General features: G+C 50.8%; 1 protein-coding gene across 4 annotated transcripts in view; it reads right to left on the reverse strand.

The window, feature by feature from the left end:
* ARHGEF6 (Rac/Cdc42 guanine nucleotide exchange factor 6) overlaps nt 1-27,573 on the reverse strand; it is a 41,456-nt gene that overhangs the window by 8,599 nt on the left and 5,284 nt on the right. For 2 of the 4 annotated variants that reach the window (XM_049827898.1, XM_049827897.1), the window contains exons 3-16: nt 22,641-22,725; nt 17,626-17,753; nt 17,007-17,208; nt 14,285-14,355; nt 12,769-12,863; nt 11,112-11,207; nt 10,114-10,236; nt 8,686-8,824; nt 6,669-6,728; nt 4,323-4,469; nt 3,347-3,433; nt 2,286-2,364; nt 1,382-1,515; nt 975-1,100 (exon numbers count right to left, since the gene is read on the reverse strand). In XM_049827898.1, the coding sequence (XP_049683855.1) occupies nt 975-1,100; nt 1,382-1,515; nt 2,286-2,364; nt 3,347-3,433; nt 4,323-4,469; nt 6,669-6,728; nt 8,686-8,824; nt 10,114-10,236; nt 11,112-11,207; nt 12,769-12,863; nt 14,285-14,355; nt 17,007-17,208; nt 17,626-17,753; nt 22,641-22,725 (1,572 nt within the window). Of the gene's footprint in view, nt 1-974; nt 1,101-1,381; nt 1,516-2,285; nt 2,365-3,346; nt 3,434-4,322; nt 4,470-6,668; nt 6,729-8,685; nt 8,825-10,113; nt 10,237-11,111; nt 11,208-12,768; nt 12,864-14,284; nt 14,356-17,006; nt 17,209-17,625; nt 17,754-22,640; nt 22,726-24,058; nt 24,162-25,849; nt 26,059-27,573 lie in introns of those variants that run through there. The other 2 variants (XM_049827899.1, XM_049827901.1) reach the window with 2 other exon arrangements.

The following is a 27,573-nucleotide window of genomic DNA, read 5'->3' on the forward strand; positions in this document are numbered from 1 at the left end:
CCTGCAGCAGCAGACTCACAGCCCCCCCAGCTACCGGGCTCTCCATCCCTGAGTGCTGGGGGGGCTGGGAGGGTTGAAGCTCCCCTCCCCGTCCCCATCCCCACTGGGAACCCGGGCAGTGGTGCTCCCAGGGCTGCTGTACCAAGAAAGGCAGCTGACTCAGAACTGGAGTGCTCGTTCAGTAAGGGGAACATTACCCAAGTTACTGGTGAGTAATCCCAAAAGTTTAACGTGAGGTAGGGAAGAAGAGCACTGCAGTTGCAGCAGGGGGTGAGAATCGGAGCTGGGTTGTATTTTGGGTTTCCCCACGCCGCCTCCTACCTCCCAGGCTTGGGGTTTCTGCGGGGGAAGCGATCCCTCGGGCTGCTGCCTCCCCAGCAGGGTATGGGTGTGTAAAACACTTGGGTGGGCGGCAAAGGAGGGTCGAGCCCCACGGCTACTGCAGCCACCAAAACAAGAGAAATATCAACGGGCCTTTTTCCTCTTCCTCTTGGTGCAGAATTGCTGCTCGATCCTGCAGCTCCGGCTCAGGCAGCGCTGAGCCACTGCTACGGCTGGAGCTGGAATACATCCCGGCAGGGAGCCCAGCTCCCACCCACGGCTCAGACCAAGGCAGGAGGAGGAGGAGGAGGCAGCTTCACCCCAGCACCACTGAAGGACGGCGCTCAGTAGGATGCGCGAGGCCGTGGGACGTGCGGCTGCAGGACCGGTGACATCCAGCAGCTGAGGGCGCTGGCTACAGCAGCCGACAGCAAACATCGAGCCTGCAAACACGCGTGCTCACGCTTCACTTGCAGCACAAAGCCAGCCGCGGCCACAAGCATCCATCGCAGGACCGGGGCAAAACTTGGCGGAGTCATTCCTCTCAACAGCCCCTAACCTTCTGTGCCCTCGCTATGGGATAAGAAACCCCCACACAAGCTCTAGGGATAGCCATGAAATCAGGGTCCTCTGCAGGCGCGAGGGACGATTACCTCTTTGTAACTCAGCGCTGCCGACGGTCTGAGGGGAGGAGCAGGACGGAGGCAGCTCAAGCTCCAGGGCTTGAGGATTTTGGGGGGTTCTAGAGGCCCACGGATCTGTCCGGCTGAACTAAATGTCTGAGAAAATAGATGAGAAGCAAATGAAGGCTGTTAGCCGCCGAACATGTAGAGAAGCAGAGGGGGATGGAGAAGAGTTCACTGTGAACTCCTCCGAGACATCTAGGTTACAACAAAAATAGGGCAGATTACATGTAAAATGGTACAAGCATGACACAGTTACAAACAAAACTGCAGGACGTGTCTTCCAGCTGTAGACATTAGCTCCATATCAAGGTGCATTGCTGAAACAGAGACATCAGCCAGCGCTGGTTCCTCAGCCGGGGAGGTGAGATGCTTACCGAATGAGCGCTCCAGGACTGTGTTTTGGACACCGTGTTGCACGTCCCTTTGGTCAGCCTTTGCAAGTGGTCAAGCCATTCGTGCAAGTCCTGGCTGCTGCTGCAGGACACGGTGATCCGCTCCGTCATGTTCCCTGCAGCAGAGGGTTAGATAACCGTCTTTAGCAAGCAGTACAGACCCAGGAGGAAATACGGGGTGAGCTCAGCTCGCCACAGCAGCAAGCGGCTCCTCAGTTTGCAAAGTCCAGTGGCTGCAAAAAGGCCAGGGCAAAGATGTGACTGCCCATCCTGCTCTGGGCACCCAGTGCCAGCCAGCGTGGGAGCTGCACAGAAAACCTAAGGGAACTGGTAAGACGAATGTCTGAGGAATTACTTCGTGTTAAAAGTAAGCAAATGCAACATTTCCATGATTAACAGAACGCTGACGCCAAATACCACCAGCATAAATAGCTGCACTGCAGCCAAGGCACTGAGCATGAAATGACTGTGTACAGCTACGAGTAATGAGATTAATCAAAGGGGAAAATTGGGAGGAACATTAGGAAAGCTACCTGATGACCACAGCCATTAATCTGTCAATAAATGAGGCGCTCACAGCTGCATGGGATGGATGCTGGATGCAGACGGGGCACGCACAGCACAGAGCAGTGCTACTGGGCCAGGAGATTTGTCCCCAGCGCCAGAGACCAGAGCTCAAGGGCGTTGGGGCAGAGACAGAGCTCAAAGGCATTGGGAGGAGGTTGCTTCAACCAGGAGGGAGATGGTCAGGAACTCAGACAATGCACCGTAAAAGAGCAAAAAGAAGAGCGTGGTGCAGTGCTTAGGGGGAGGAGGAGGACCAGTACCTCCAGTGGCAGCTGCTGGTTGGACTGGGAGGATGGCCCCAGGCAGGGGCCCCACTGACCTGCGATTTCAAACATGTGCTCGTTCCCTTCAGCATCTTCCAGCTTTGTCAGCGTCATTCCTGTCAAAGGCAGCTTTCCCTAGGAGAATTGAGGAGGAGTCAGTGTCTGCATCTGCTTCCCAGCGGGGGTTGTTGTGCTCGTTTCTGCTGATTCTTTTCTCTTTAGGAATCGCCATTAAAAGCTAATTTGTGAAGGCTTCAGACTGCAGGAAGAGTCTCCTTTAATGTATGGATCTAGACTTCCCTGCACAACAAGGTCAAACCCCCCTGAGAAGAGGCTCCCATGACAACTGAGTCATGCTGGCTCATCTGCTACCCCTTCCCTTCACTAGGTGCAAACCCTTTTACAACCAAGTCAGGAGGATCAACTTCCCCTGGTTTTTCTGAAAGCCTTCCCTGTCCCTGTTTTGCATACTGAACGGCCTGCTCACCTTGCCCCCGCTGGTCGGTGAGGTCAAAACCCCAGCCAAATCCTTCCCAAATCTTTCCCATCTCCCTTGCTTATGACAAATGACGCGTCAACACAAAGAGCATCCTTTTCCCGGAGGCAACTGGAGAAAAGCCAAGTTCCCAACAGCCTGATTGCAGCCATTCAAATGGTAAAACACATGAAACGGCAGAGTTTTGGGGTGCCTCTTGGAGGGGAAATTTTGGGCTCTTTACAGTGGGCTTTAAAGTAGTGAAATATTTTCCAGAGACAGCACAACACTGAGAGCTGGCTGGCTGGTCGTGTGGGGCAAAACCCTACAGCTCGTCAGGACACCTTACACACACACACACACACACACACAGAGCTCCCATTCCTGAGAACAGCATGCAGGGCAACATGCTGCGAGGGGCTTTTTTTTTCCTAACTTCACAGCATTCACACTTACCAAATGCTGTTTAACCAGTTGGCAGCACAAAGGCACTAAAGGTAAAACCAAGCCCTGGTTCCCAGCCTGGGGCATTTGCATCACAACAGAGAGGTTTAAGGAAGCAGAGGATTTGAATTTGACAAGAGCTATCTGATTTCCTTTTTCACACCTAACGCCTTGCAACTTGAAATTAAGCATGCTTACCTGATAGATGAACCCACTCATCCGTGGGCTTGCAGACAGCATCAGCAAAACGTTTGAAAACAACAAGAAATACCGCTCTTCTTTCTCCTGCAGGGATAAGAATTTAGGTTAATCCAGTTTGCAATGCATCACAAGCATTTTCCTCCAGCAAACTGAACCTGTTGCAGCTGGAATCACAGCTTGCGAGAGATCACCCCCAAACCAATTATTTTGGCTTTTTTTCTTTACAGCATCTCATTTCAGTACTAGTTTTTCCTGCATAAGTTTTTGTCTGCATCCTGCTAATCCTCTTCCAATCATTACAGAGTGCCCCAGAAGACCAAGACCTTACGTCCCCCAGCATTTCACATCCCAAACGAGACTCTGGGACTAGACTCTATAGAGCTTTGTTTTACAGGTCTTCCCTTCCCAGGGAAAAGTTGCTACAGCAAGCAAGCAATTCAGTGATAACAGGCACTTTCCCACACCAAACATGCAGTACGCATGGCTTTAACACCACTGGTGAAGGTCTGTGGCAAGCACTGGTGTGATGCTTTAGGACCAGTAGCACAAGAATCCCTCCAGTTATTTCCAAAGCGCAGTCAGCTCTGGAGTGGGACGTCACAGCAGCTGCCGCGCTGTGCACAAAACATGGCAAAATGGTTATGCTAATCCACACTTTCAAGTCACTCTCATTTCTCAGAGTAAGTCACAGAGGGGAAAGAGGGAAATTAACGTGCTACACGACACTGAGATACTTCTGCTTGAAAAGTGTGTCACCAAAGACCTGAAGCTAAGCCCCCAGGGTGCCTGACTCCAAAGACACGCACATTCCCATTGCACAGCTTTTCTCCAGGTAAAATTATTTATCAGCATTATTTGTCAGCACTTTGCCGGCCTGGAGTGAGAGTAGCTGCCGCCTAGTATCACTGATCCCATGGGCAAGGAGGGATTTGGACACAATGTTTTTAGCCAGGAGAAGGACCACCGCACTCACCTCGCTTCCCCCACATTGTACCATAACTTGGGACATGTAGATGATGTTTCCCATTGTTTTTATGTCCTCTCCTTCCCAGCGCTGGATGGATTCAGAAAGGATCTGCAGTTCAAGTTGTTTCCTCTTCCTCAGATCCTGGCATTGCGACTGGGAATCACAGTAGGGTGCTTCATTAGCCGAAGGGCAGGAGCAAACCCAAACCATCCCAATGAAGATGGTTTCACCAGCAACGCTCTCACAGCCACGTGGGCTCAGGGTTGGTCATGTCAAGGGATCAGGAAAGCCTGCTTTGGCTCTATTACACAAAGTTTGTTAAAAAAAAATCACAGCCTAGCGATTTATGAAGTAATGAATACATTAAAATGTCAAAGAAATTGTGAACTGCACTGAGCAAACTTTCCTTTCCAAACCAGTCCTACCTCTGAGAGTACAGGGTCACATTTTCCAAACCAAGACAGCCACAGAGTTAAATGTCTCTAATTTTGCTGCTGCTTAGAGAGATTTTGCCCGTTTTGCCCGAACAGCAACGAAAGTTATACTTGCAGCAAAGCAAAGCCCCCATGAATCAGATGGGTGGATATTTTCTAACCAAAATTTGCAAACCCAAAAGCAGGACTTGGCGCAATATTTCAGCAGCGCAGTAGCATAGCACAAAAAGCTTTTGAAGGTCCTGTAACTGAAAAGACTGCAATGATGCTCAGCAGCTGGGGACTGGTAGAGCTCCACGGATCGGCCAGTCCTTCAGCAGCTTTCTGCAAGAGAGGACAATGCTGACTGAACAAAGACAGCCCCGCAAATCCGAGCAAAACTTGCTTTAACCGACCCCTCTGCCAACAGGCAAAATAGCTGCAAAGCCAAACCCAGGCTCAGTTTTCACCAGCTGCTTGCTTTTTTTCCAAACCCCTATTTCTGACCGAGATTTTTCTCCTTTCTAGCTCAAACCCTCTGACTGCCCAGATCTTCAGAGAGAGGCTGCATTGGATCTAGTCTGAAAACACACAATTTTGCACCAAACTGTGGGGGCTTCCTTTGGTTTTGCAACTGCTTGTGTGCTTCAATGACTCCCTGGGTGTCCAAATTCAATGTTCCCAGGATGCAAATCCATGTAAAATCCACAGCAGTCCATCGTAGTCTGTGCAGAGGTGCCACTGCAAATCACGGCGGCTCCACGGTCCCTGCCCTGCCATCGCTCAGGAGCCTCCCTGGTCCTACCACGGGACCACGCATCCGTCACAAGGGGCATCTCTGCCCATCTAACCTCAATCCTGAGGTTAGATGGGCACTGAACCTCTTTAGCAGTATCATAATTACATTACATTACTTAGCACCCAAGTACATATTTCAAGTAAAACTGTCCATCACTTACACACATTCCTAAAGATTAATGACACCTTGTAATTTAACTGAATTATTACCCTATTATCTACTAGAACAAATGGAAAGGGAGCCCAGTTTCTAAGTAAATGTAACATGATCGCCCTTTCCTGTTTTCTATGAACTTTCTCCTCCCCATCTTTTATCTGCACTGCTAAGCACCGAAAACTTGCATTTGCTGTGCTAAGGAAGGAAGTTGGACCACATCTGGAGTGGTTATAGTGAAAGGTATTCAGTGGCTACAAAGCGAGAGAGACTATAGCTTTTTTAATAACTGAAAAAACCTTTGCCGGGTAAAACCTTTGTGCACGTGGATGGCTTTTCCCCCTTTTTTTCATCTCAGTGCAGTAAGACTTTGAGGGGTGTATGTAACACAGCTCACAGAAATAGGTTTGTTATCTCTGACTCATCCCTTCGCTGCCACTTGCTCTGCTCCCCACCGATGGCCACGGCACCCGGAGCCACAAATTACCTGCAATATTGTCAAAGCCTCCCGACGCCCGTGGAGCAAACCTCAACAAAACGTAGAGCCGCTCAATGGGCTCAGAGGGGACCTTCCTGCTGGCAGCAGCAGTTGAGTCAGATACCCCTGTTAACCTTTCACAGCTCATCTCAATGAGCAAGGGGCCGTCTAGTTTCAGGTGGCAAATGATTAGGGTATGGAGGCAAAAGGAGATGAAAGGGACCCCGCTGACACCACTACCCACACGTGGCTTTCTGCAGCGGAGGAGAAAGTCACAGATGCTCTGTCTCTGCTGCTGGGACCACGGTGCCAGCGTGCAATTGCTGAAACATGCAGCCAGAGGGGCAGCTCTAGGCTCGAAACTTGAAATTAAGATTCTTTATAACCCATCTTTTCCATTCAAAAAGACCTTTTTTTTTTCTAATGAGGAGACAAATGTCAGGCTTGACTCATTCTTCATGAAATGCAGCCCTGAAATGGAGTGCTCTATTTTAAGAATTGCCACCTACCACAAGGGACTTGAAGGATGTGACGGCTTTCAGAACCTCTTCATGATCTGCATGCGCCTCCTAGTGAAGGGAGAGAAAAATCCCTCAGCCACCAGTACCAGCACCAGTACCAGCACCAGCACCAGCAGCCGCCCTGTGCAGCACCCACTGCCCCAGCGCACCCGGGGCTGCAGAGCTCGCAGGGTGCTGGGGGATGTGGGGCCGAGGGTGCAGACCCCATCGGCTGCCGGAGGGGGCCAAAATCCCCCAAGGTACCTTCCCCACCACCAAACGTGACATGGTTTAAAGCAGCTATGCAATTCCTTGATACCAGTTTAATGAGCGTAAAGCAGCCAGAGCAAGAGCAGATACGATTTTACTTAGAACAAACTCGGCTTGCAAAGAAAATCAGTCAAAACAGGCAGAGGTGCAGGGTGAATTTCTGGTTTCACCTTCAGGAAGGAAACTTCCCTGGGCAGGCAAGGCATTCCAGCCACTGCCCCATCAACGGTGCCATTTCCATGGGCATCTATTAGAGCTTCACCTCTGGGGTTAAGGGGGGGCACGTCTGAGCGGAGAGCTCTTGGCCAGGTAGGGGAAAGCAGTATGCTGCCCTTTATCTTTGACCGTAGCTGCATGCTAGTACTCTCCTAGCACCTTCTCCTGTATCTAGGGCCCTACATCATAAGCTCCTCACCATCCAGTCCTCCTGCCAAGCAAATCATAAGGTGTCTAGGTTGTGACTGAGCTGTCCCTGCGGCTGTCAGAGGCTGCCTGGGATTGCTCACCTCTGAAGCCGGGATAAGGGCTGCCCTGAACATACCTGCCCCATCTCCAGCTGCACAGCAGTGCAGGGAATGCTATGGTATACATCCACACTGCCTCCATCTATATTGCATACATCCATACTCCTCCCACGGCATCACAGCTTAAGCCTCAACCCCACCGATTCATGCAACAAAACCCCCACACTCAGCTTAGAAACTAAGAGAAATAGGTGATGCGTGTGTCCCTGAATACACTGCCGATCCCCGCAGAGCATCCTGCAAAGAGCACGCCGTCTCTGTACCGGCGTGGTGGCTGCAGCCAAGCTCAGCTCGGTCCCTGCAGCTTAGCTAAGCCAGGTGAGAGCGGGACAGGTCAGGTCCGTAGTGTGCCTACAGTGCCAGCTCTTACGCTCTCTCCTATGCAGAAAACCCCCTGGCTCAAGCACAGAGATTTTAATCCTCTGACTGGGATGTGGATTTGAATGATCATGGCTAAGTGTGCTGAGTAATTAACTAGTAATTAATACTGGAAGAGGGAAAAAGCAAGCCCAGTTAAAAATAGACCGTTACTTCTGTTTTCTTCACCTCCTTGCATCCCCTGAGGTTTGCAGCCCTGCAGCTGGAGTGCACCAGCAGGCGAGTAGCAGAGCTCCAGCGGCAGAGACCTCTACAGTTCCCAGGGGGGAAAAATGTCCTAAAGCAGATCTGCCACTCGCCGAGGAAGTCTCTGTCCCCCTTCGCTGCTCTCCCTGCTCCCAGGCACTCGCTCCTCCACCCCCGTGTCTGCGCCAGCTGCCAGATTTCTGTCTGCCTGTGCGGCTCTGCCTCCATCCCGGAGCAAAAGCCTCGGGCGAGGGGTGGGGATGTGCCTGTGAGCTGCAGGAGCGAGTGGCCAGGCATAGGAATCTCATAAAATGATAATAAACCCACTGATTTATTACCCGCTGTGCCAATAAATACTAGCTGTAGCCTGACCCTGAACTCTGCTTTTACTTGTGCTGGAAACGGCCCCTCTTTGAGGAAGGGCTGGGATGAAGAGCAGGCAATGCCTTCCCACAGCATCCCCCAAACTCCTCCACCACTTTCCCGCTTTTAACCTGACAGGTAGGTAACATCCCATGGAGGTGGGACATCTCCTTGGAGGGGCGGCAAGTGCTTTTAGCAATGTGGTGCTCAAATACCAATGGGCAGAGGTGCCTCTTGCAGCTCGGGGGGCAGCTCTTGCAGCATCAAGGGGCGCAGCCTGCCCGGCAGCCCCACATCCCACCTACCTCCATGTGCCGCTCCAACTCCTGCAGCAGTGTCACATATTTATCCAGCCTCAGGAAGGGTTTGCTGAGGCTCGTGGTTAAGATGAGAATGCCTGGGTTGGCCGCACCCTGGCTCTCCATGAACTTCTCCAGCTCATCACTATAAATAGAGAGAACAACAAGAAGGAGGGCTCACCACCACTGAGGGCTGTGTTTTGCCGCCTCCCACGCTCTCCTGATGGCCGGAGCTCTTGCTCCGAGATGTGCCTTTTTAAAGGCAGCCCAGCCTCCCCTCCGAGCACCTCCTGCGGCAAACCCAGCGGGGCAAGCGGGGAGCTGCAAGCTTCCAGCCAAGCAAGACCCTGCTCCCCAGGGACGCAGGGGAGGATGCTGTGTGGTGGGAGGTGTTGGTGTGCACAGTCTCTGGGGTACATCGGTGCTGGCAGCTGGTCCCCAGGCGCAGGGCCAGGCGTCTGGTGGACAGCGTGTGCTGCAGGATGCCACATCAATGTGCTGGGACCCTGCTGGGAGCCGTGACGCAGGTGCCAGCGCGTACATCGCTCTGGAAAACCTGGCTTGTGTGTGTCAGCACATTTGCCAAAGCTGATTCTTTGACTGATTTAAGAAAAGGGGTCAGGCTGAGGAACTACATGAATGAGTCATTTACAGGAGCCAAGCTTTTCGTTAGGCTGAGTTACAGCTGGATTTCAGCAGGTAAGTAAATATATTGTGAGTTCCCATTACAGAATGGGAAGACTTTTAACAGTATGGCTTTAACAGTCCTGGCTTTCCCATCACTGCACAGAGGACAGCTAAACTGCATTAGGGATGTCATAGTTGTAGCCTTTTGGCTTGGCATGCTCTTTAGCATAACATTCCACAAATTCAAGTGTCTGCTCAAGTGGGACATGTTGAAGGAAGATGTTATTACTGCAATCTACCAACAACCCTGCGAATCAACCATTTGGTTGAATAGCAGCTCAACTATTAAACTGGGTAACTGGGCGATTTGATGACCACCCTCCTTTTGCAACAATGTGCCCCACACCATAGTGCTACGGGGGGACATACTCCCACCTGCAAGTGGGTGAGAATTTCAGCAGTGGGTCTGAAACAGCATCTGGGTCCCTTAGCGAGTAACAGTCACAGGAGATGTTACTGAAAGGGCTGAAGTTGCCTCTGTTTTACCCAAGGTAAGAGAGTCCTGTGAGACAGGACCTGTGAAACCAGCTCTGAACACAAGCAGCATGAGTTTTGTCCATGCTGGAGCTCCAAGGCTATGTTGAAGAGTCCAAAGCCCCAGCAGTTTCCCCAGCAGCAGGATCCCGCATTACCCCCTTGCCCTATTGTCGAAATACAGGTCAAAATCCATGCAAGGCCAAGTATTAATAATAAAAGCAACTTTTTAAAGGAGGGATTTCGGTCTGAATCTCCTCCTTCATCACTCACCTGTGTTGTGTGAGGACGTTGACTGCAGATGGGTGGTTAGCACAGTACGTCAGGTACAGGGAGCGGAACTGGGGCATCAGGTTCATGAAACAGCCTCCCACGCGCTGCTGGTTCTCAGGGAGCCTACGGACACCAACACACCAGCCACAACGTTAAGCCTCTTGATCTGCACCCTGCAGCTACGGCACTCTCAGGTATCTGCCCAGGAACCACCCGCTGCACAGGGACATTTCCAGGTCACCATGTAACTCCAGCACTGAGCAATATACCCATGCCTGCCACTTGGGGAGGAGGAGGAAGGACGTCCTCAGATGCGTCTGGGTTTCTGTGGTGCGGACAGTGAGCATCACAACCCGTTATTAGCCTGGGACAAGGTGTGACCTACCCCGTCCTCTCGCACAGCAGAGCTGCAGCTGGGATGCTGTAGCCCACTGCAGCTGATGGAAGATGTGCTGGAAAGAACTGGGTGCAATGCAGGAGTGGTCCCACTGTCTGCGCTACTCATGAACATGAGAGAGGAGATGGAGAGAAAAAGGGAAGCCACAGCCCGAATGTATTTCCAATATTCAGTCTTTTCCCCATCTCTTTTCAGCCCTTCCAAAGGAGAGGCTGGGCTAAGGCTGAACATGTCTGCCAGCCTGCCCGTGGGAAATTATCACCTCTAATAATTTGCTCTTTGCTCTCTGGCAGTCCCCACCTTCATGCCTGCCAGATCTCTCACCCTGCATGTGTCTGCATCTTTGGTCCAGGTACACTTTCATATCAGCTCTAGTGACACTCTCATTCAGCAGATGCCTTAACAGTAGAAATGCCGGAGTTTCTTCTACCTTCCCTCCTCCCAAAGCACTACCTGCTGCCTTTCTTCAATCCTGTTATTTTCTTCTATATTTAACAACTCTAAGACAGCAGCCAGGATGAACATTAATGAAAGTGTCTTTCCATTGTTTTTAGCTGCAGTTTAATAGCTTAACAACCTCAATGCTACGGCACAAGCTTACTTTGCAACTTCTTCCAAGGCTTGGTTCAGTGTTTGCTGAAATGCAGAGATTTCTTCCACATTTCCCAGCAATGATGCGATGTCCACAGCGCTGAGCCTAAAAGAGTCAAATCGCCAATTAGCATCAAAGAGACGTTGCGCTCAGGAGCACCCCCATGGTCTTTGTAAGAGGTCCTTCCAAAAAGACCCAAGAATTTGTCTTTCCCCAGATACATCATCGGACATGGGAAAACACAAAATCCATGACTTGTGAGCTACAGACCACAGCCTCCCAGAGAAGATGTCTGCTGTCAAGGATTATCTTAATTGGATTTTAATCACTTAATCACATTAATCTTCTCAGATGTTTAGCTGTCTAATAGACACAGACAGATGGGACTTCAGCCAGGGGTGGGGAGGGAGGTGTGTGCACAGACACAGAGACAGCTTTGTCTTCAGGGATTTATGCTGCGGGCTTCCCTACGTGAGGAGGGTCCTACAAAGAGGCCCCTCAGGTAGATGTTCCTTTATTCCTTAAGTGAGGTTGGATTTTTCCTAGCCAAAGCTAACATGTCTGCTTCTGTCATCCTCAGAGCCATCCTCAGAGTCACTCGTACCACTGTCATTTAAGCCATTTGTCACCTACAAGGCTGAGAGCATGAGAAATTTTCACAGCTGAATATATCCCACATGAAGATTTGGGGAAGGGAGGGCAGATTTAAATACAAAGGCCTTAAGACACCATTGTCCTATCTCTCTGGACTGGCCGATGTCTAAATATCTGCCCTCCACCCGTGATGCCCCAAGGCCGCCCAGTCCTCCTGCAGCGTGCTCAGCTGGAGGGACCCTGGCCCCAAAGGCAGCTGCATGGACAGAGTCACCAGATGGCACCGTTTGGAAAAGACGACTATAAAGCTGAAGCAATAAGCAGGAGGTGAAGTTAACTGCGCTGGGTCTTTTATGCAGGGTGAAACTATTGATAGGAGTCTGCCGATAGGCACCACTGCACGGCCGGTCACTGCCTGGGTAAGGACAGGGCGGTGTGTGCTGCCTCTGCACCAGCATGGATGGAAAATGCATCGGCTTATTTCTGCCGGTAAGCCCTGACAAAGTCCCCCAGTTGCCCTGGCATTGCTCAGGCTGTAAGGTACGGCAGCATGCTCTTCCCGAGCACAGAGGTGCTTAATGCCGATGGCCGTGCAGACGGGGAGACAGGGGAGTCACTTCTTGCTCAGCAGCAGTTTGGATTTAGCGAGAGGCAATCTAACCGCAAAGAATATGTGTCATCACGCACGAAATGAGGAGATGACTAGGAGATGCCACTTGGGGCTCAGAAGTCACAACAAGGCAAATTACAAGGGGAGAAGCCATGCAAGGCACACCGCCAGGAAACACGCATGCTGGGACAGCCACACACGAGCTTGCAGATGGGTTGCAACCGCCAGCCCTCTACCAGATGGAAATGCCCATCTCCAACACAGCCCAATGCCTGCACGATCACCGAGGAATAGGAAAGAGCAGAAACCTGTACAACGTGCGCTTTTATTCTGGTTCACAGAGAAGCTGTGAGGCTTTACAAGAAGAGCAGTAACAGTCCCTAAACATTCAAAAGCAGGGAAGTAATGAACTGTGGTCGATTTTACAGGGTTCTCTCCACCTCAGATGCCCTTATATCTTACTTATCGTAAGACTGGAGGGGTCTTAAGTAAGTTCCCAGAAGTGACTGTAGTTCCTTCGCATAATCTCGTTCTGTTTCCAGAATATTTTGCAACACCTAGGGTGAGAGACAGAGTACTGAGTAGATCTTTGTACTAGCAACTAGTCAAAGGAACATGAGATCAGCTTCCAAGTGTGGAAAAGCATGGAAGTCCATAAATTACATTTGTTAATGCAGAACCCAGAACACTCAGGAAAGCCCTGGGGGGGGTCCAAATTTGGGATTTTACTTTGCAAACTGGGGGAGGCCTGGAAAGCAGGTGTTAAGGGCTGCTCCTTCTTCTCTGGCAAAGCATGAAGACAATGTCAGTTCAGACCAGAGTTTAGTATTTGACCCCCGAGAGGTTCATGCCTAACCCTGCATGCATAACTGGCTGCCAAGGTATGCAAACAAATGATTTGTGCATGCATCCTGGGAGCACCGTTTGCACGAAGGCAGGCAATAATTTAAATGCAACAGTGGCCAGACCAAGGACGGCTCCTGCAGCAGCTCAAGCCAGGTCACAGCTCACTTGCCACTTCAAGGACGTGCCAAGTTGGGTTTGGTCCTGATAATCGATCTCAGCAGCCAATTTGACTCCAGCAGCAGGATAGGCAAACCCACTGCCTGCACGCTCCCAGTTAGCACTCAGGTTTCTCAGTGTGGACGAGCTTTGGAGACAGCGGAGGTGGTTCCCAGCTCTCTGGACATATTGTTTCTGCTTTGCTTTGCTTGAAATATATTTAGTCATGCTGATGAGCACGTTTCACGTCTGGCACCAAGAGCCAGGGACGTTCACATGCAGGCATTTTAACTCTCTTACACCGCGGGGTTCGTTCTAGCCTGGACACAGCTGGAAGGTACCTGCCCCCCTTTGCTAGACCTCACCGCTCCGGTAGCAAGATAGTAGAGGAGGTGATGTTTCTCCACCCCTTCTGCAGCCACAGTTCATAGCCCGGCACGCTGACCTGCTCCAAAGCCAAGGCCAGTTAACAAGCCAGGTTGTGAGCCGTGGCAGCTGCCCCTTCCCTGAGGTCTGCAGCTGCTGGCAGAGGCACAGGGCAGACAGCTCGGAGTGTAACACCTCCAGCCAAACCCAAGAAAAAGATCATGGTTCAGAGCTCTAATCTGGCTTGCTTCATGCCATGACGTTATCTCCCCATTTTTATCAAAGGGAGATAGCCCACGGTCAATGGCAAGGACTGGACCAAAGACATTGCACCTTATTCCCCAACACTGATCTCAAAGCTGCCACCTCTGCTTTATCACCTCAGTCACCTACTTTGAGTCTCTCCTTTTGACATCTTGCAGCAACTTCCATTTGTGGTTTATTGTCTCGACAGCCTTGAATCAAGGAAATGGCAACAGCTGCATTTAAATACAGAGTCACATCCCCAATTGTTACAAATTGCTTCAATGATTTCTAAGGGAAGGAGCCAGTTCAGAAGATTAATAATATTCTAATTATTAAAATGTATGATCAGCACTTTAAAACTTACCACAGGGTAATAATTCTTTGTCAGCTGAGTGCTTTCGAGTCCTTTTAATGCTTTGGGAGAGAGTGGTTTATCTGTACAAAAAAATACATCAATAAATCACAGTGCACAGCTCTCATTATTCCAGCAGGAAAAGTCACTGCTGCGTAATGTTCAGCAAACCTAACTTCACCCCTGTGAACACAAAACTTCAATTGCAGGGTTTGTTTGCCTGCTTCAGAAAAACTAGGAGCAAACCAAAGGCGTGCATGACACTGAAGGCAGCCGAGCAAGTCGCACCAGAAGCACCGCGCAGCGTCTGCCAACTAACTTACAGGTTTGCTCTGAAATCTCTGGCAGCAGCCCAGTGTCTGGCACTGTTTGGAACTACAGTGTGGCTTCACCCGGCCCACAAAATTTGGGTTTTAAAACTGTGTGTCTATCAGAAATGCTGGATACAGCGTTTTGTTCCAGGTGATTCACAAGGCACTTGAAGCCAACGCCAATCAATATGCTGAACCCCGATCCCCGCAGTCATTTGTGATGCAAAAGCCTTCTCTGAACAAAGGTAGACTTGAACAAAAAGCTCCCACAAACCTGGAAGTCAATTCTCATCTTGTGCATTTGCTAAATCCCTGCAGATGCCTCCAGCGTGCTACGCGCGTGCACGCACGCACACGTCCACAGGTCCCCGCTCCATTCTCCTTCCCCAGAGAAGCCCGTTCCCTGCCAGCAGCACAGCTTTGCCAGCTCTCCCGGCACCGCAGCGGCACTGTTACCCCTCCGGACTGAGACAGGTCAGCAGCACAAGGCTGCACTGCTGGCCCTGACCACGCTGTACACCTCGTACCAAAATGCCTCTGTACCGTGAGGAGCAGCCAGTCTCTCCTTTCTCCCTGCAATTGCTCACAGAAGGCAATTACTTTCACACGGGTAGCAGGGGAGAAGCTTGAAATTGATAAATTTAGCCCCTGGAAACCGCAGCTTGATGTATTGTCTAATTATTGCCCTTGTAGAGTTTCCTGTCACTTCCAGCTGGGAGCTCTGTGCCTCATTTGAAGACTCGGAGGAGCTTTGCTCCATGCTGCTAGTTATTTCCACCCAAAGGGCATGCTTAGGACACAGTGGAGGTACAGGCACTGCAGAAAAACAAGTAACTCCATTTAGAGTGACACGTCTCACACTTTGGAGGCGAGGAAAGCAGCTCCCGCTGGCTTGCAGCGAGGGCTCCCCCCGCGCTACGGTCCCCAGGCAGCGGTCCTGGGGCAGGAGAGGGCTAGCTGATGGTTCCTGCATCCTTCATTTGCAGTACGACCACACGTCCTGAGCAAGCAGAGATGTGGGGAAGGAACCCTCCTCCCATACGAAATGGGTGCTGGAGGGAGGATCTGGAGGGAAAAGCTCTGCAGTTAAAAAAAATCTGATGGGCTCCTACATCAGGATCAACGGTAGACTTGTCCTTCGCTTCGGTGAGGTGTCGTTATTTCACGCAGCTCCCATCTGATTTTCCCCATAGGACTGAAGTTTGCTCTCCTTTTTTTAAAACATTTCTCTTCTCCACTCACTGACTCAATTAGCGATTCCTGGGTTGTGCCAGACAAGCCTTCAATCTCTGCTGCAACGTCCTGCTCCAGCTCAGACATCATTTCCCAGAGGGAAACAGTGGGAGATGAGATATCCTAACAGTGATTTTTTCATTTAGAATTAAACAAAAACTGGCCTAATTCTGAGCACTCACTCGTTAAATTTATTCTTCTCTCTTTTGCTTTTTTGCTTGCAACTGTGGGAGCAAGGATGTCTAACAGGGGCTGTACATTTTGCAGCCACTTTGCAGACCACTGCTGATGTCTCCCAGTATTTGAGGCCAGGGCTGATCCTGAGCCATAAAACCAGCACCGAGCACACAATAGGTCTCTGTCTAGGGTAAGCCCTCAAGGCACATTAAGGAATTAAAGTTGAATTTTGAAAAAAACCAAGTTTACTGTCACACAATGGCCTCAGAAGCAGAATGGGATGAGCTGCTTGAATGGATATGTAACACTACAGGGCAGTTAGCCAGGGGCATGCTTCATGTCATCACCACCCCACATCTGGTTAAAATCACATCGCAGAAATTGTTAAGGACACTCAAGACAAAGCTCAGTAAAGGCAGATGTCATCAGATGGATCATCCCCTCCCTCTTCCTTTCTCAACATCGCAGCAGAAGATGCATCTGGGGGAAAATGTACTATATGAAACCAACCATCACTATGGACAAAACCGGGGGACTGTTCCCTGTGGCCATATAGTTTTTGTTGGTTTCCTCACTGCGACCGTGAGCATCCATTCCACCACTGCCACAAATGGCAGGACCAAACACAAATACATTGCCTGACCGAGGTCTCTAACAAAAAGCTAATTCCGTGCTCAGACACTGGAAGGACCTGGCAGCTCTACATGACAAAGGGGACCCACGAAGCCATCTCCAGGCTCGTCCTCCAGCAACATCCCCGCTCCCGCACTGCTGGGACTTGGGAGAGCAATAGAAAGGCACGATGCGCTCGGGAAGAGGGCGAAGCAGCTCTCAAACAACTCATGCGAAAGACTAGGCTTTCCCCTTCTGGCCTCTTTCATCCTTCAATTAGCCCTGCTGCTTTAAGGACACAAACGCTCCTTAATAAATAGCAGCAATTTCCCAAAGGCACAAGGATCTACACTGCATTATACTGCTGTCATTCAATCAGCCCTTGAAAGCAATTTGCTTACCGGTGGATTTGATTTCTCTGACGTAGTTGCTTGGGAACCAGCCTGTTTTTCCATTCAAGGTCCCTTCCCACCAGCCCCCTTCTTCAACCCGGGTGACATAAATAATGTCTCCTTTGTTAACGGAGAGTTCATCCTCATTGGTCTGCTTAAAATTGAACCTGGCCTTTACCACCAGCTGATGACTGCCATTCTCGGTCATCTCCTAAGGAAAGAAACATGGAAAACCATCAGTAAATAGTCCAAAAAAGCAGAAGCCACTAGGACAAGCTATTGTTCTTCTTTGTTGTGACAGCTGTTTTTTCAGTATTGCTCTTTATAACAGCAATAATGTCTTGCTTTTGTGTAAGCACTCCTGCCAGAGGACCACAAGGCCCCTCCCAAGCATTAATTTAGTTTCACAGTGCAATGGATGGCAGATGAGAATCGTTCTTCTCGTGTCACAGAGAGGAGTACCGCGGTTTGGAGAAGCCACGAGACTCTCTCCAGCCGGGGCAGCAAAGCCGTGATGGGGATCGGGGGGAGAACAAGCCCTTCTGGTGTGCTGGACCCACGGGTACCACTCATAGCCCTCTACCCCCACAGCCACCAAACCCTTGATGGGATGTTAAATAAAGGATACCACAGGCTTGGACTGCCTCCTTAACACCCTCGCTGACTGTGAAGCTGTGCCGTTGGAGTCAGTGTGGGGACCTCCAGCCGCAGAGCTAAGAGACGATAGATGTGAACATGGCCCTTTTGACGGCTGATCTGGGGAGGCAAAAACAACATCTGAGTTTTACCCAACTGTCCACCACCTCTCTGCATCACAGCAAAGCAAAGAGTAAAGCCTGTAAAGAAAACAAGAACCGGGCACAACAGTTGGAGGAGCATCTACCAGAGCAGAATAGCAAGTGCACTGCATCTCCGGTGTGGGTACTCCTAGTCAACAGTGAGGAGGGTTTTGCTGGGGTGGGTTAAACCTTCCACGATGGAAGAAGTTGAATCGCATCCCAAGGCACTCCTAGGTTATGCCAGCTCTGCAGCCACACACCCGATCACAGTATGTTTTTGAAATCCCCCTTAAAACTGTTTAGAAAATAGAATAACACTCAGCCCAATGCTGCCCAGCTGGGAATGTTTCTGGGATTCAAGTAAGCACTGTCGAAGGTGTTTCAAAGTTTAGCTCCCAAGTGAGCGCTCTTAGGTCACCTCTGCAGCTGCAGCGTGGGCTTCCCCGCTGAGTGGGGAAGAATGCTGAACAGCTGGTCAACACAATCGCGTCTCTATTTAGATAAGTCCTTCTGGGTTCATTATACAGCTGAAAGAGGCTAGGCACAATTTTGATTACTGTTCGTGGACCGTTGCCATTACCATGTGAGAGAGGGATTCAGACCGTGCTGAGGCAGGACAGGAGCGTCACCCCTCAGACCATCCCAGCAGCTCTTGGAGTTGCCTCCTTCACTTGCTCGAAGCAAATTGTTCTGCAAACTAGTCTCTGGGCTTGTTCCTGCCACCACGTGCCTGATGCTGGAAACAACGCCGCTGCTCTGACACATATCCGTTTTTCACAATTAGTGATTTGTTTCTATATTGATACCAAAAAACTTGCCAGAGTAAAAAGCTTTCTGGTTACAACTGTCCTGTGCTGAGATTGAGACAGTGGCCTCATCACCGAGAGCAGTCCTGGCTCCTGCAGGACCTGGCAGCACTCAGCCCCAGAATCCTGCTTGGATGCTGCAGAGAGGAAAAACATGGGATTCAAGCCACCCAGTAATTCCCAGTACTTCTCTGGTACTGTAGCTCACGCCACATCATGGGACAACACTCAGATCACCTCCTTTCTAGGTGCCATGGTGCTCAAATGAAGCAACGGTAGACATTATCATTTCAGTAAACCGTGAAGTACTTTCAAGATTTGCCTTGTAGCTTCTTTTTAGATTTAAGAACATTTCTGTATCCCAGAGCTCCTGTTTTGCACCGGTGGTGTGGACCTAGCATGCCTATGGAGCTCAAAAGGAGGACAAAGAAGAGCAGTCTGAGGTCTGCAGGTGTCACTTTGCTGGGTGTGCAAGTCACCTGGATGTATGGAGTTCTTCTTTGAAAATGCTGCAAGGAAAGCATGATCAAGCCACCAAGTGTGCGCAGGAATCAGAAAACACAAACTCTAAGGCTGCTCTTCCCCCATTCTCCTCCAGTCTGAATGTCAACATGGAAAAGTCATTCCGAAGGGGAAGTTTGGTGGGAGTTACAGGAACTCAGCTGGGCTTTTGTTCTTCCCAGAGGATTTTTGTTTCGATAGGAAAACACCGCATCCTTAGATTGGACCTGGAGCAACACAAACTGTGAGCTCCTGGAGAACGGGCTTGCTTCGTCTTTCTCCAACGCCTTGCAAAATGGGGACCAGGTCCGTGCCTACGACTTCCAGGTGCTGCTGTCTTACAACCCCCCAACCGTACCGCACCCACACACCGGTCCGCCTGGCCCGTGCTCCAGCAATGGACAACATTCACACTAAATCTCGTGTGCTGCCAGTGAGTCAGTTCTCTCTCTTGCCCTGCTCGTTACACAACTGCCTGACGACTGCACGGTGAATTCCCAGCTCCCTGGGCTGCAGCAACAGCAAAACCTCTCTGCATGGAAAACCCACTTTGCAAACACAGAGTGGGTTTTTTTCTCTGAAGCATCCTGATATTTGAGCAGGAGCGGTTTCGGCTGCTCCCGGCGACTCACAGGCCGGGAGGGGTGGCTGGCTGCCAGCGTGAGATGTTCTTCCCCTGATTCCTTCTAAAAAGGGAGGGCGTAAACCGCGAGTCCAGACTTCTCCGCTTATTCAAGCCATCAGCAACAGTCCCACGGAAATGACTCGGTTACTGTAGATTTTATGCTTCTCCCTGCCCCTCCCAATCTTCCAAAGCTTTTATAAATATCTGCAGCAACCTAGAAACAAATGTAAAACTGACTTTGACAGTTTGGCAGGGAAGCGTATCATTTATATTGCATCATGACAGCGTCCTATTTTATGCCTGGTCCAGCATGGAACACTGCTGCCATATGTTGCTTAAACTATGGTTAAAATAGCTGGGTTTTCTGCTCACATTCCTACACTATTTTTGGCAGATGGGCCGCGTCTGATCCAGCACAGCTGGTTTTCCTCCCCTGCCCTCTCTTTCAGATAAAAGCATCAAGCTCTGTATTGCTGTTATTCGATGGACAGCCGCTGAACTCTGAGTTTATCCGCTACAAACAATGCCTCTAGTTACTTGCATAACAACACCCATGAAGACACAAGGGTTTGGACTTCAAATGGATGCTCACAACCACATTCCCACGGCATTTCCTTAGCTGTCACCTACTTCCCTCGGCCTCCGACAAGGGTGTCGGGATGCAGCAGCCCTGTGGGTGTCGGGATGCGCAGGGATGCTGGAGCCCTGGCCGCAGCAGGAACTGCAGTAGCCAGTACGAGGCTTGTCCTGATGCTCCACCGAGCCCTTGGCCTCTGGCGAGACGGACAAACCGGACCATCTGCAGTGGCGGTTTGTAGGACACAGGCTCCTGCTTCTCAGGAACTTGGCCAAGCCACCAAAAAGCAAACGTTTTAAGACATGTATTTATTTTACCCTGTACTTTTCCCAAGGGTGTTTTCTGCCTGAGCAGCTAATTATATCGCAGGCATTGCGCTTTTTAACATTTAAACAGAGAAAGCATATGTTCAAACAGATGTTTGCCATGAAACCAAGAGGATCCCAGCTTCCCTATAGTCCCGTCGGTAACGCGTGATAGGAACTGTTCTCCACCAAAGCCCCATCCCGCGTCTCGCCCAGTGACTGCACGGGTGAACTGGGACACCGGTGGCTGCAAGAGTAGAGCTGGGGCTGTGAACACGGGGGCTGCTCTGACAACGGCACCGCGGCCTCGCCGCCCCATCAGCACACACCCCATCGCAGCCCTTCGGTCCAGCAAGGAACAAGCAAGCACAGGAGGCAGGAAAGTTTCTCACTCTTTTCGCTTTCAGGGTAATGAAGCTAATGTCAGTCCTAATGACAGCATCTGCAAAGGTTGCTCCTGGTCTAGGCAACCTGCATTTTATATCCCCCATCATATTGAACCGCAAGAGCTTTCTACATGTGGTCACTGGGTGCTGTCATTTAATGGAGCAGTAAGAGGCCGTAAGGAGAGGTACTGAGGCTGAATTACCATTCGCTGACTTCTCGGGAGAGAGCTGGCGGCAGAGCTGAGTGCTGGCTGCAGAAAGGCAGTCTAAGAACCTGAATTTCTTCAGAGGAGCACTATACACCCATACACACACACCTATGTGTGTGTGTACATATATATACTACTATTATTATTATTATACATTTTATATATTATTAATTATATTTCATGTACGTTGCTGTTTACGTACTATATACATGATAATTCATACGATAGTTTATATAATGTATAAATACAGTATATATTTATATATATATATGATTTTATAAAACCTTGCATCAGAACAGAACAGAAAAGAGGAAAAAGGGAGGAAAGGGTCCAGTCCCAGCAATGAGGTTGTTTCACTAAACACCCGAGCAGCTTCTGTAATAGCAGAAGAGAATCCAAAAGCAAAAAACTCCGCTGAAAGAGAAGTGAAACAACTGAGAAAACCACCACAAACCAAATCTAGGCAAAATGCAGTAAGCCAACAGTAAAGCCTTCCCATGAAAGGAAAATTATGGGTTTGGGGTTTGAATTTTTCTCCTTTTAATTGCCTAAAATGTAATCTGCAACAGGGAAATTGAAGAATTCTCCTGGTGCTGGACTTCAGTGGGTGTGCAGGACTCCCTCTGCAAATCTGTGTGTATGATAGGGGGCCATAAACGCTTTCCACCCTGCAAACTCTTCCCAGCTCCATGCAGACCTGCTCCTCATCCCCTCAGAAAACACACCCTGGTCCTCCCGCCGCTCCCCAGAGCGCCACGGTGTCATCATCCCCTCTGTTTAACTTCTCCTTTCACGGCCTGTGTGACTGAATATCAGTTTAAAGCAGCCTGTGGGGAACACCAACATATTTGGGATGGAAACAAGAGGAGCTGATTTGCTTTGCTTCAGCAGCCCGCTCCTGCACCCACGGAGGCAGGACAAGCCATCAGCTTGATTTCCGAATCTGGGAGCCTATTCCACTGACCCAGGGCGAGGAGAGAGGGAAACATCAATACATTTGACTGAGCATCTGGCAACAATGTACGTTCTGACATTCAGTAAAGACATTACACAGATGGATCTGTTTTTCTCTTTGGCTTTAAAATGCACTACTTAAAATCTGATATTTGCATTTTGGGAGGTGCATGCTCATTTACATCGAGGCTTCTTTACAATGACCTAATTTGAGATCCCTTAATATTGTCAAAACTGAGCCGAGGTCCCTTAGTGTAAAGCAATAATAATCAAGCTCTGCAAAGTGCATACCGCAGCTCTGGAATGCTACATCTAAAACCAGAGCTGGCAGAAGCATGAAATGTCAATCCCACTGTCCAGCATCAGGCATTGGTGCCGGCAGCAGGATTTGCCAACCTCCAGAAATCACTCTAAACTAGGAATTACCAAAACAAAAAACCCACCCCAGCATACATACGAGAGAATTTGAAAAGATGACAGAAAAAAACCCTTTTTTCTTACCTTCAGTAGCTTTATTAACAGCTGTTAATGTACTCAGGACCTTGGAGAACTGTTCTCCGGTGTACAAGTCATGTGGATCAAACACCTGCAAAAGAGGAACTTGGTCACTTGAGCCCAAAACATCTCACTCCGGCTGTCTGAGCAGCCCACATAGAGGGTGACAGTGAGGATTAAGTAGCCCGTATGTCTCTGCAGGGGAAGGGTGTTTATTCAGGGCTGACAAGTCCCATTTTCTTTATAGCAAGTGAATTCCTGGGGCACCGGTGGCAGACGGCACGGGAAGGACAGGGGGACCCGGCAGCATTTGGAGCGTAACGCTGGGGACGGGAAAGGAAGAAATCGGTGCTGTCTGCAGAGCAGGGACTCCTCCGAAAACCACGGAGAAGGTTATTGCTTGCCTTGAGGGAAGGAAAGATTTTGCTGCTATTTTTGTTATCGAAAGCTGAAGAGATTGAGGCTGTCCACACACGCACACACACATATTTTCTGCAGCAGAAGAAACAAACACACAGAATTTTCTGCTATTGCAATACAACACATATAACACATTTACATTTTTTTACAGGAAGCCAAAACCAGTTATTTTATGTGCAAAAATAAGAATTTTGTGTTGCTAAGCCTCAACGGCAAAACAGATATGCATAGTTAGCAAGGGCTTTTTTTCTGTGACTGGTAACCTGGACCTTGTACACCCAGGCCCTTCAGAAATCACCACCAGCACAATGAGGGGCAATCTGAGTTTCCAAACCACTGCAATCCCCTCTAACACCTCAGAAATGCCCTCAAGTTCATACAGACCATACAAGTCCTACCATTAATGAAGCAAAGGTAAGTGATACAAAAAGCCCCCATTATTGGTACCACCAAGGCATCATCTGCTAATCCCCAAATACACGTCCTGCAGATGCAGACCACAGATCTGCAAATCCAATGAACAGGAAAGATGATTTCAAAGCTCTCCTGGCAGACACCATCTACTTACAGATACTTCCAATGCACTAAAGACTGTATCCTGCTAAATAAGTACACGAGCCTTAATTACCTTCAGGATAGTACTGCCCTTTAATATGGCCCATTTTTGCTTTCCACATATAGCTCCTCAAGTATGCTTGGCATATTTCAAATAGGAAGGGGACTGGCCTCTTCCGCAGCCCTGGGTGCTCGCGGCATCTCTTCCTCTCAACAGACACATCAGTGCAGCAACAAAGTCCAACACGGGCAGTACAAAGGCTGCTCTTTGTTGAGAATATATTTAAAAATTGACTCAGCCTCAATACTGGGAGAAAGGCTTTACCCTAAAAAAAATTGAAACCACGCTCAGAGAAACAGCCTGCTGTCATTACAAATATTAAAACCAGTAGCTCCGCAGCTCCGATCGCATCAACCGCCCTGCACATTTTGGGGACATCCCCACCTACCTGGGGCTGTTTCTGAGCTGATCTATCGCCCGTGCTCGCTTGGGTTTGCTCCTTTGGACCACGCGGACCCCATCCCCTCTGCCAACTGCTGCGTGAACTAGTTTTCCTGCCTTGCAGTTGCAGCCAGTGCTATCTGAGCATCGCCTCCAGCCCTAAGCAGCGACGTTTGCGTCTCCGTGGAAAGAGAGATGGTAATGGAGAGCCTGGACGCGCACTGATCCTGTTGCCAGCCGCTGGAGGATGCAACGTTACAGTAACGCGCCTTCACCCTCCTGCCAAGCAGGAGAGGAAAGTAAAGAGCGAGGCTGGGATGTTTGCGTGCATCTCTCTGGTGTGTCATTTTCTCAGTCATACCCTTTTTCTTCCACTTCAGTAAGTCCAGAAAAACAAGTCCTGCCTTGAATGAATGGCATCTTTTTTTTCTTTTTTTTTTTTTTTTTTTTCAAGGACTAAAGCAGTAAAATACATCCCTGATCCTTCAATGCACATAATAGTGCTGTAAGCTCCGAGTCATCAGACTGACAAAGTCCAGAGGAAAATGGTGGCGGGAGGGATATGCAAAAAATTCTAGCACAGAAGGAAGCAACGACTTCCAGGACTTTTCTTCACGGAGAAATTGTCCAGAATAGCTACTGTGGAACAGGGGCTACGTGGAAAACTCTTCTGGATCAGCTACTGTAATGTAAATACACTCTGCAGCTTGTTCCAGAATAAATTCATCATACAGAAAAGTCCTCATTTATGAGCTAAAAATGACTTTCTCCAGCACAATCCATCCATAACTCTGTTCCTAACTAAAAGGCAAGCTGCGAGGCTAGAAGAAAAATAGAGGGGGGAAAGGCTTTTTTTTCACTCTTAGCTCATGGGAGATCTGACGGATATAAGTAAAGCCCTGCTTAACTCTATGGCTGTCGTCTGAGGATCTCCATTAAAATGCTTTTCCGACTTTGAGAACCACAGGCTGCAGCTCCCCTCGGTGAAACACTCCGGCTGCTCCATCAGGCACCGCACCGGGGGAGAGAAAACCTGCACTGCTGCACCGCCGGTCCGACAGACACACAGCCAGCCAGCCAGCCAGCCAGCCAGCGAGAAGGTGAGGAGGGGCCGGTGCTCGCAGGGCAGCGACCGGGAGAGCACCCAGCTTCTCGGGAAGAACGAAAAATCAAAGCCAGGAGCACCTAGCAAGTCACCAGCACCCGAAACCCCAGTACCGGCGTGGGAGGTGCGGCAAAGTCAGGGGCAGCCGGCTTGCCTTTCCAGCCCGAGCCGTTTTATCCGCCCAAACTATTCTCGCAGTCAGACAAAACCCCCGGCCAGCCTCAAGCCAGGCGCAAAGCCCAAAGCTCGGCGCGACCGCGACCGCGACCCCTCCTCCGCACCCGAGGACGAGGGCCGGGGCCGGACCGTCCCACGCCCGCTCCCACCGCCGGCGATGCCGGCGTTTCGGGCGCTCGCTCACCGCGGGCAGCCGGCGGCCACGGCTCCGCCGGCTCCGCGCCTTGCCCAGCCGAGGCAGAAGCCAGCCCTGCCGGCGCCCGGAGCGCAGCCGGCCGCGCCGGCTCTCGGCCCCGCGATGCTTTTTCCGCACACACACACACACACCCCCCCCCACGCACCCACCCGCCAGCCCCCAAATCTGCTTCGCCTCCCGGGCAGCAACGAGCCGCGCTCCACCTCCGGGAGCCCCCCGGAGGCACCGGCAGGGCTGCCCGGGGGACGGGGGGGACGCCGGCGAGGCCGGGCCAGGCGCAGCGGAGGGGCCGGCCCGGTAGCGGAGCGGTCGGTACTCACGGCGGCGGGCGGGCGGGCGCGCAGCCCCGGGGCATGGCGGCGGCGGCGGGCGGCGCTGGGGGACCGCGGGGCGGCCGCTGCGGCGGCTCTGACCCGGAGCCGGATCGCGGCGCGGGGAAGGGAAGGGAAGGGAAGGGAAAGGAGAGGAAAGGAAGGGAAGGGAAGGGGAAGTGACAGGCGGCGCCGCCGCCGCCCCGCTCCGCCCCGCCGCCCGCTCGCCCGCTCGCGGGCGGGTCGTGCGGCCGCAGCTCCCTCCGCCGGCCGCCGGCGGGAGGGGATGGGAGCGGTCGGCAAAGGGGAAAAGAGGGGGTGGGAAGGGGAAGGGGGAAGAGTAAATCAGGAAAGGTGGGGGGGGGGGAGGGGGAAGGGGAAAAAGGGAAAGGAAAGGGGGAAGGGAAAGGAAAGGGGAAAGGGGGAAGGGAAAGGAAAGGGGAAAGGAGAAAAGGGAAAGGGGAAAGAAAGGGGGAAGGGAAGGGAAAGGAAAGGGGAAAGGAGAAAAGGGAAAGGGGAAAGGAAAGGGGAAAGGGGGAAGGAAAAGGGAAAGGAAAGGGGAAGGAAAGGGGAAAAAAACGGGAAAGGGGAAAAGGGAAGGGGGAAAGGAAAGGGGGAAAGGAAAGGGGGAAAGGAAAAAAGAAAGGGGAAAACAGAAAGGAAAGGGGGAAAGAGAAAGGAAAAGGGAAAGGAAAGGGGGAAAAGGGAAAGGAAAGGGGGAAAAGGGAAAGGAAAGGGGGAAAAGGGAAAGGAAAGGGGGAAAAGGGAAAGGAAAGGGGGAAAAGGAAAGGGGGAAAAGGAAAGGGGGGAAAGGAAAGGGGGAAAAGGGAAAGGAAAGGGGGGAAAGGAAAGGGGGAAAGGGAAAGGAAAGGGGGGAAAGGAAAGGAAAGGGGGGAAGGAAAGGGGGGAAAGGAAAGGAAAGGGGGGAAAGGAAAGGAAAGGGGGGAAAGGAAAGGGGGGAAAGGAAAGGGGGGAAAGGAAAGGGGGGAAGGAAAGGGGGAAAGGGGGGAAGGAAAGGAGGAAAGGAGGGAAAGGAAAGGAGGAAAGGGGGAAAGGGGAAAGGAAAGGGGGAAAAGGGAGAAAAGGGGGGGAAAGGAAAATTAGGGGGGAAGGATAGGAAAAGAAAGGAAAATCCAGGCTACTGAAATGGTAATTAGTGGTTACTAATGGTTTTGCGCCACTGAGAAGAGAAATGCTGCAGAAGAGTCTGTAGATGAGGCACAGTTCAGCTGAGGCAGTGAATTCTCAGAGACAGCATGTCCTTGCTGCGGCGAGCACGGCGCCTCTGCTGCGTGTGCCCATCTGTTCGGGGAACACTCTCCTGCGGGGAGCACGAAAATGCCCAGACACTTGAGCACAACAGCGGGCTGCAGCACGGAAAGGGAATGAAGCCGTACTGACATCCAGGGTGAAGCCTGGCTGCAGGTCCCAACTCCAGGCAGGACATAGGGGTGTCAGAAACACCCCCCACACCTGTGAGCTGGAGGCCTCTGGGACACCAGGTCACTCTGAATTCAGCCATACCCATTCTGCAGTGCTTGTGCTGGTCGGCGCTGAACAGGAGCTCTTGCTTTTGATGTCACCCAGCTAGGAAAGGTAACGTCGCTTTGGAGTGAAGCTAAAGCAGAGCAGGCTTTGGGAGCACGTGGATGGGGAGCCAAAGTGGTGATGATTTTTCATCTGCTCTCCCACACCCTCAGTCCAGGTACAAAGAATTTGGTGGAGCTTGCAAG

Source organism: Accipiter gentilis, chromosome 24, assembly GCF_929443795.1.
Source record: "Accipiter gentilis chromosome 24, bAccGen1.1, whole genome shotgun sequence".
NCBI lineage: Eukaryota > Metazoa > Chordata > Aves > Accipitriformes > Accipitridae > Astur > Astur gentilis.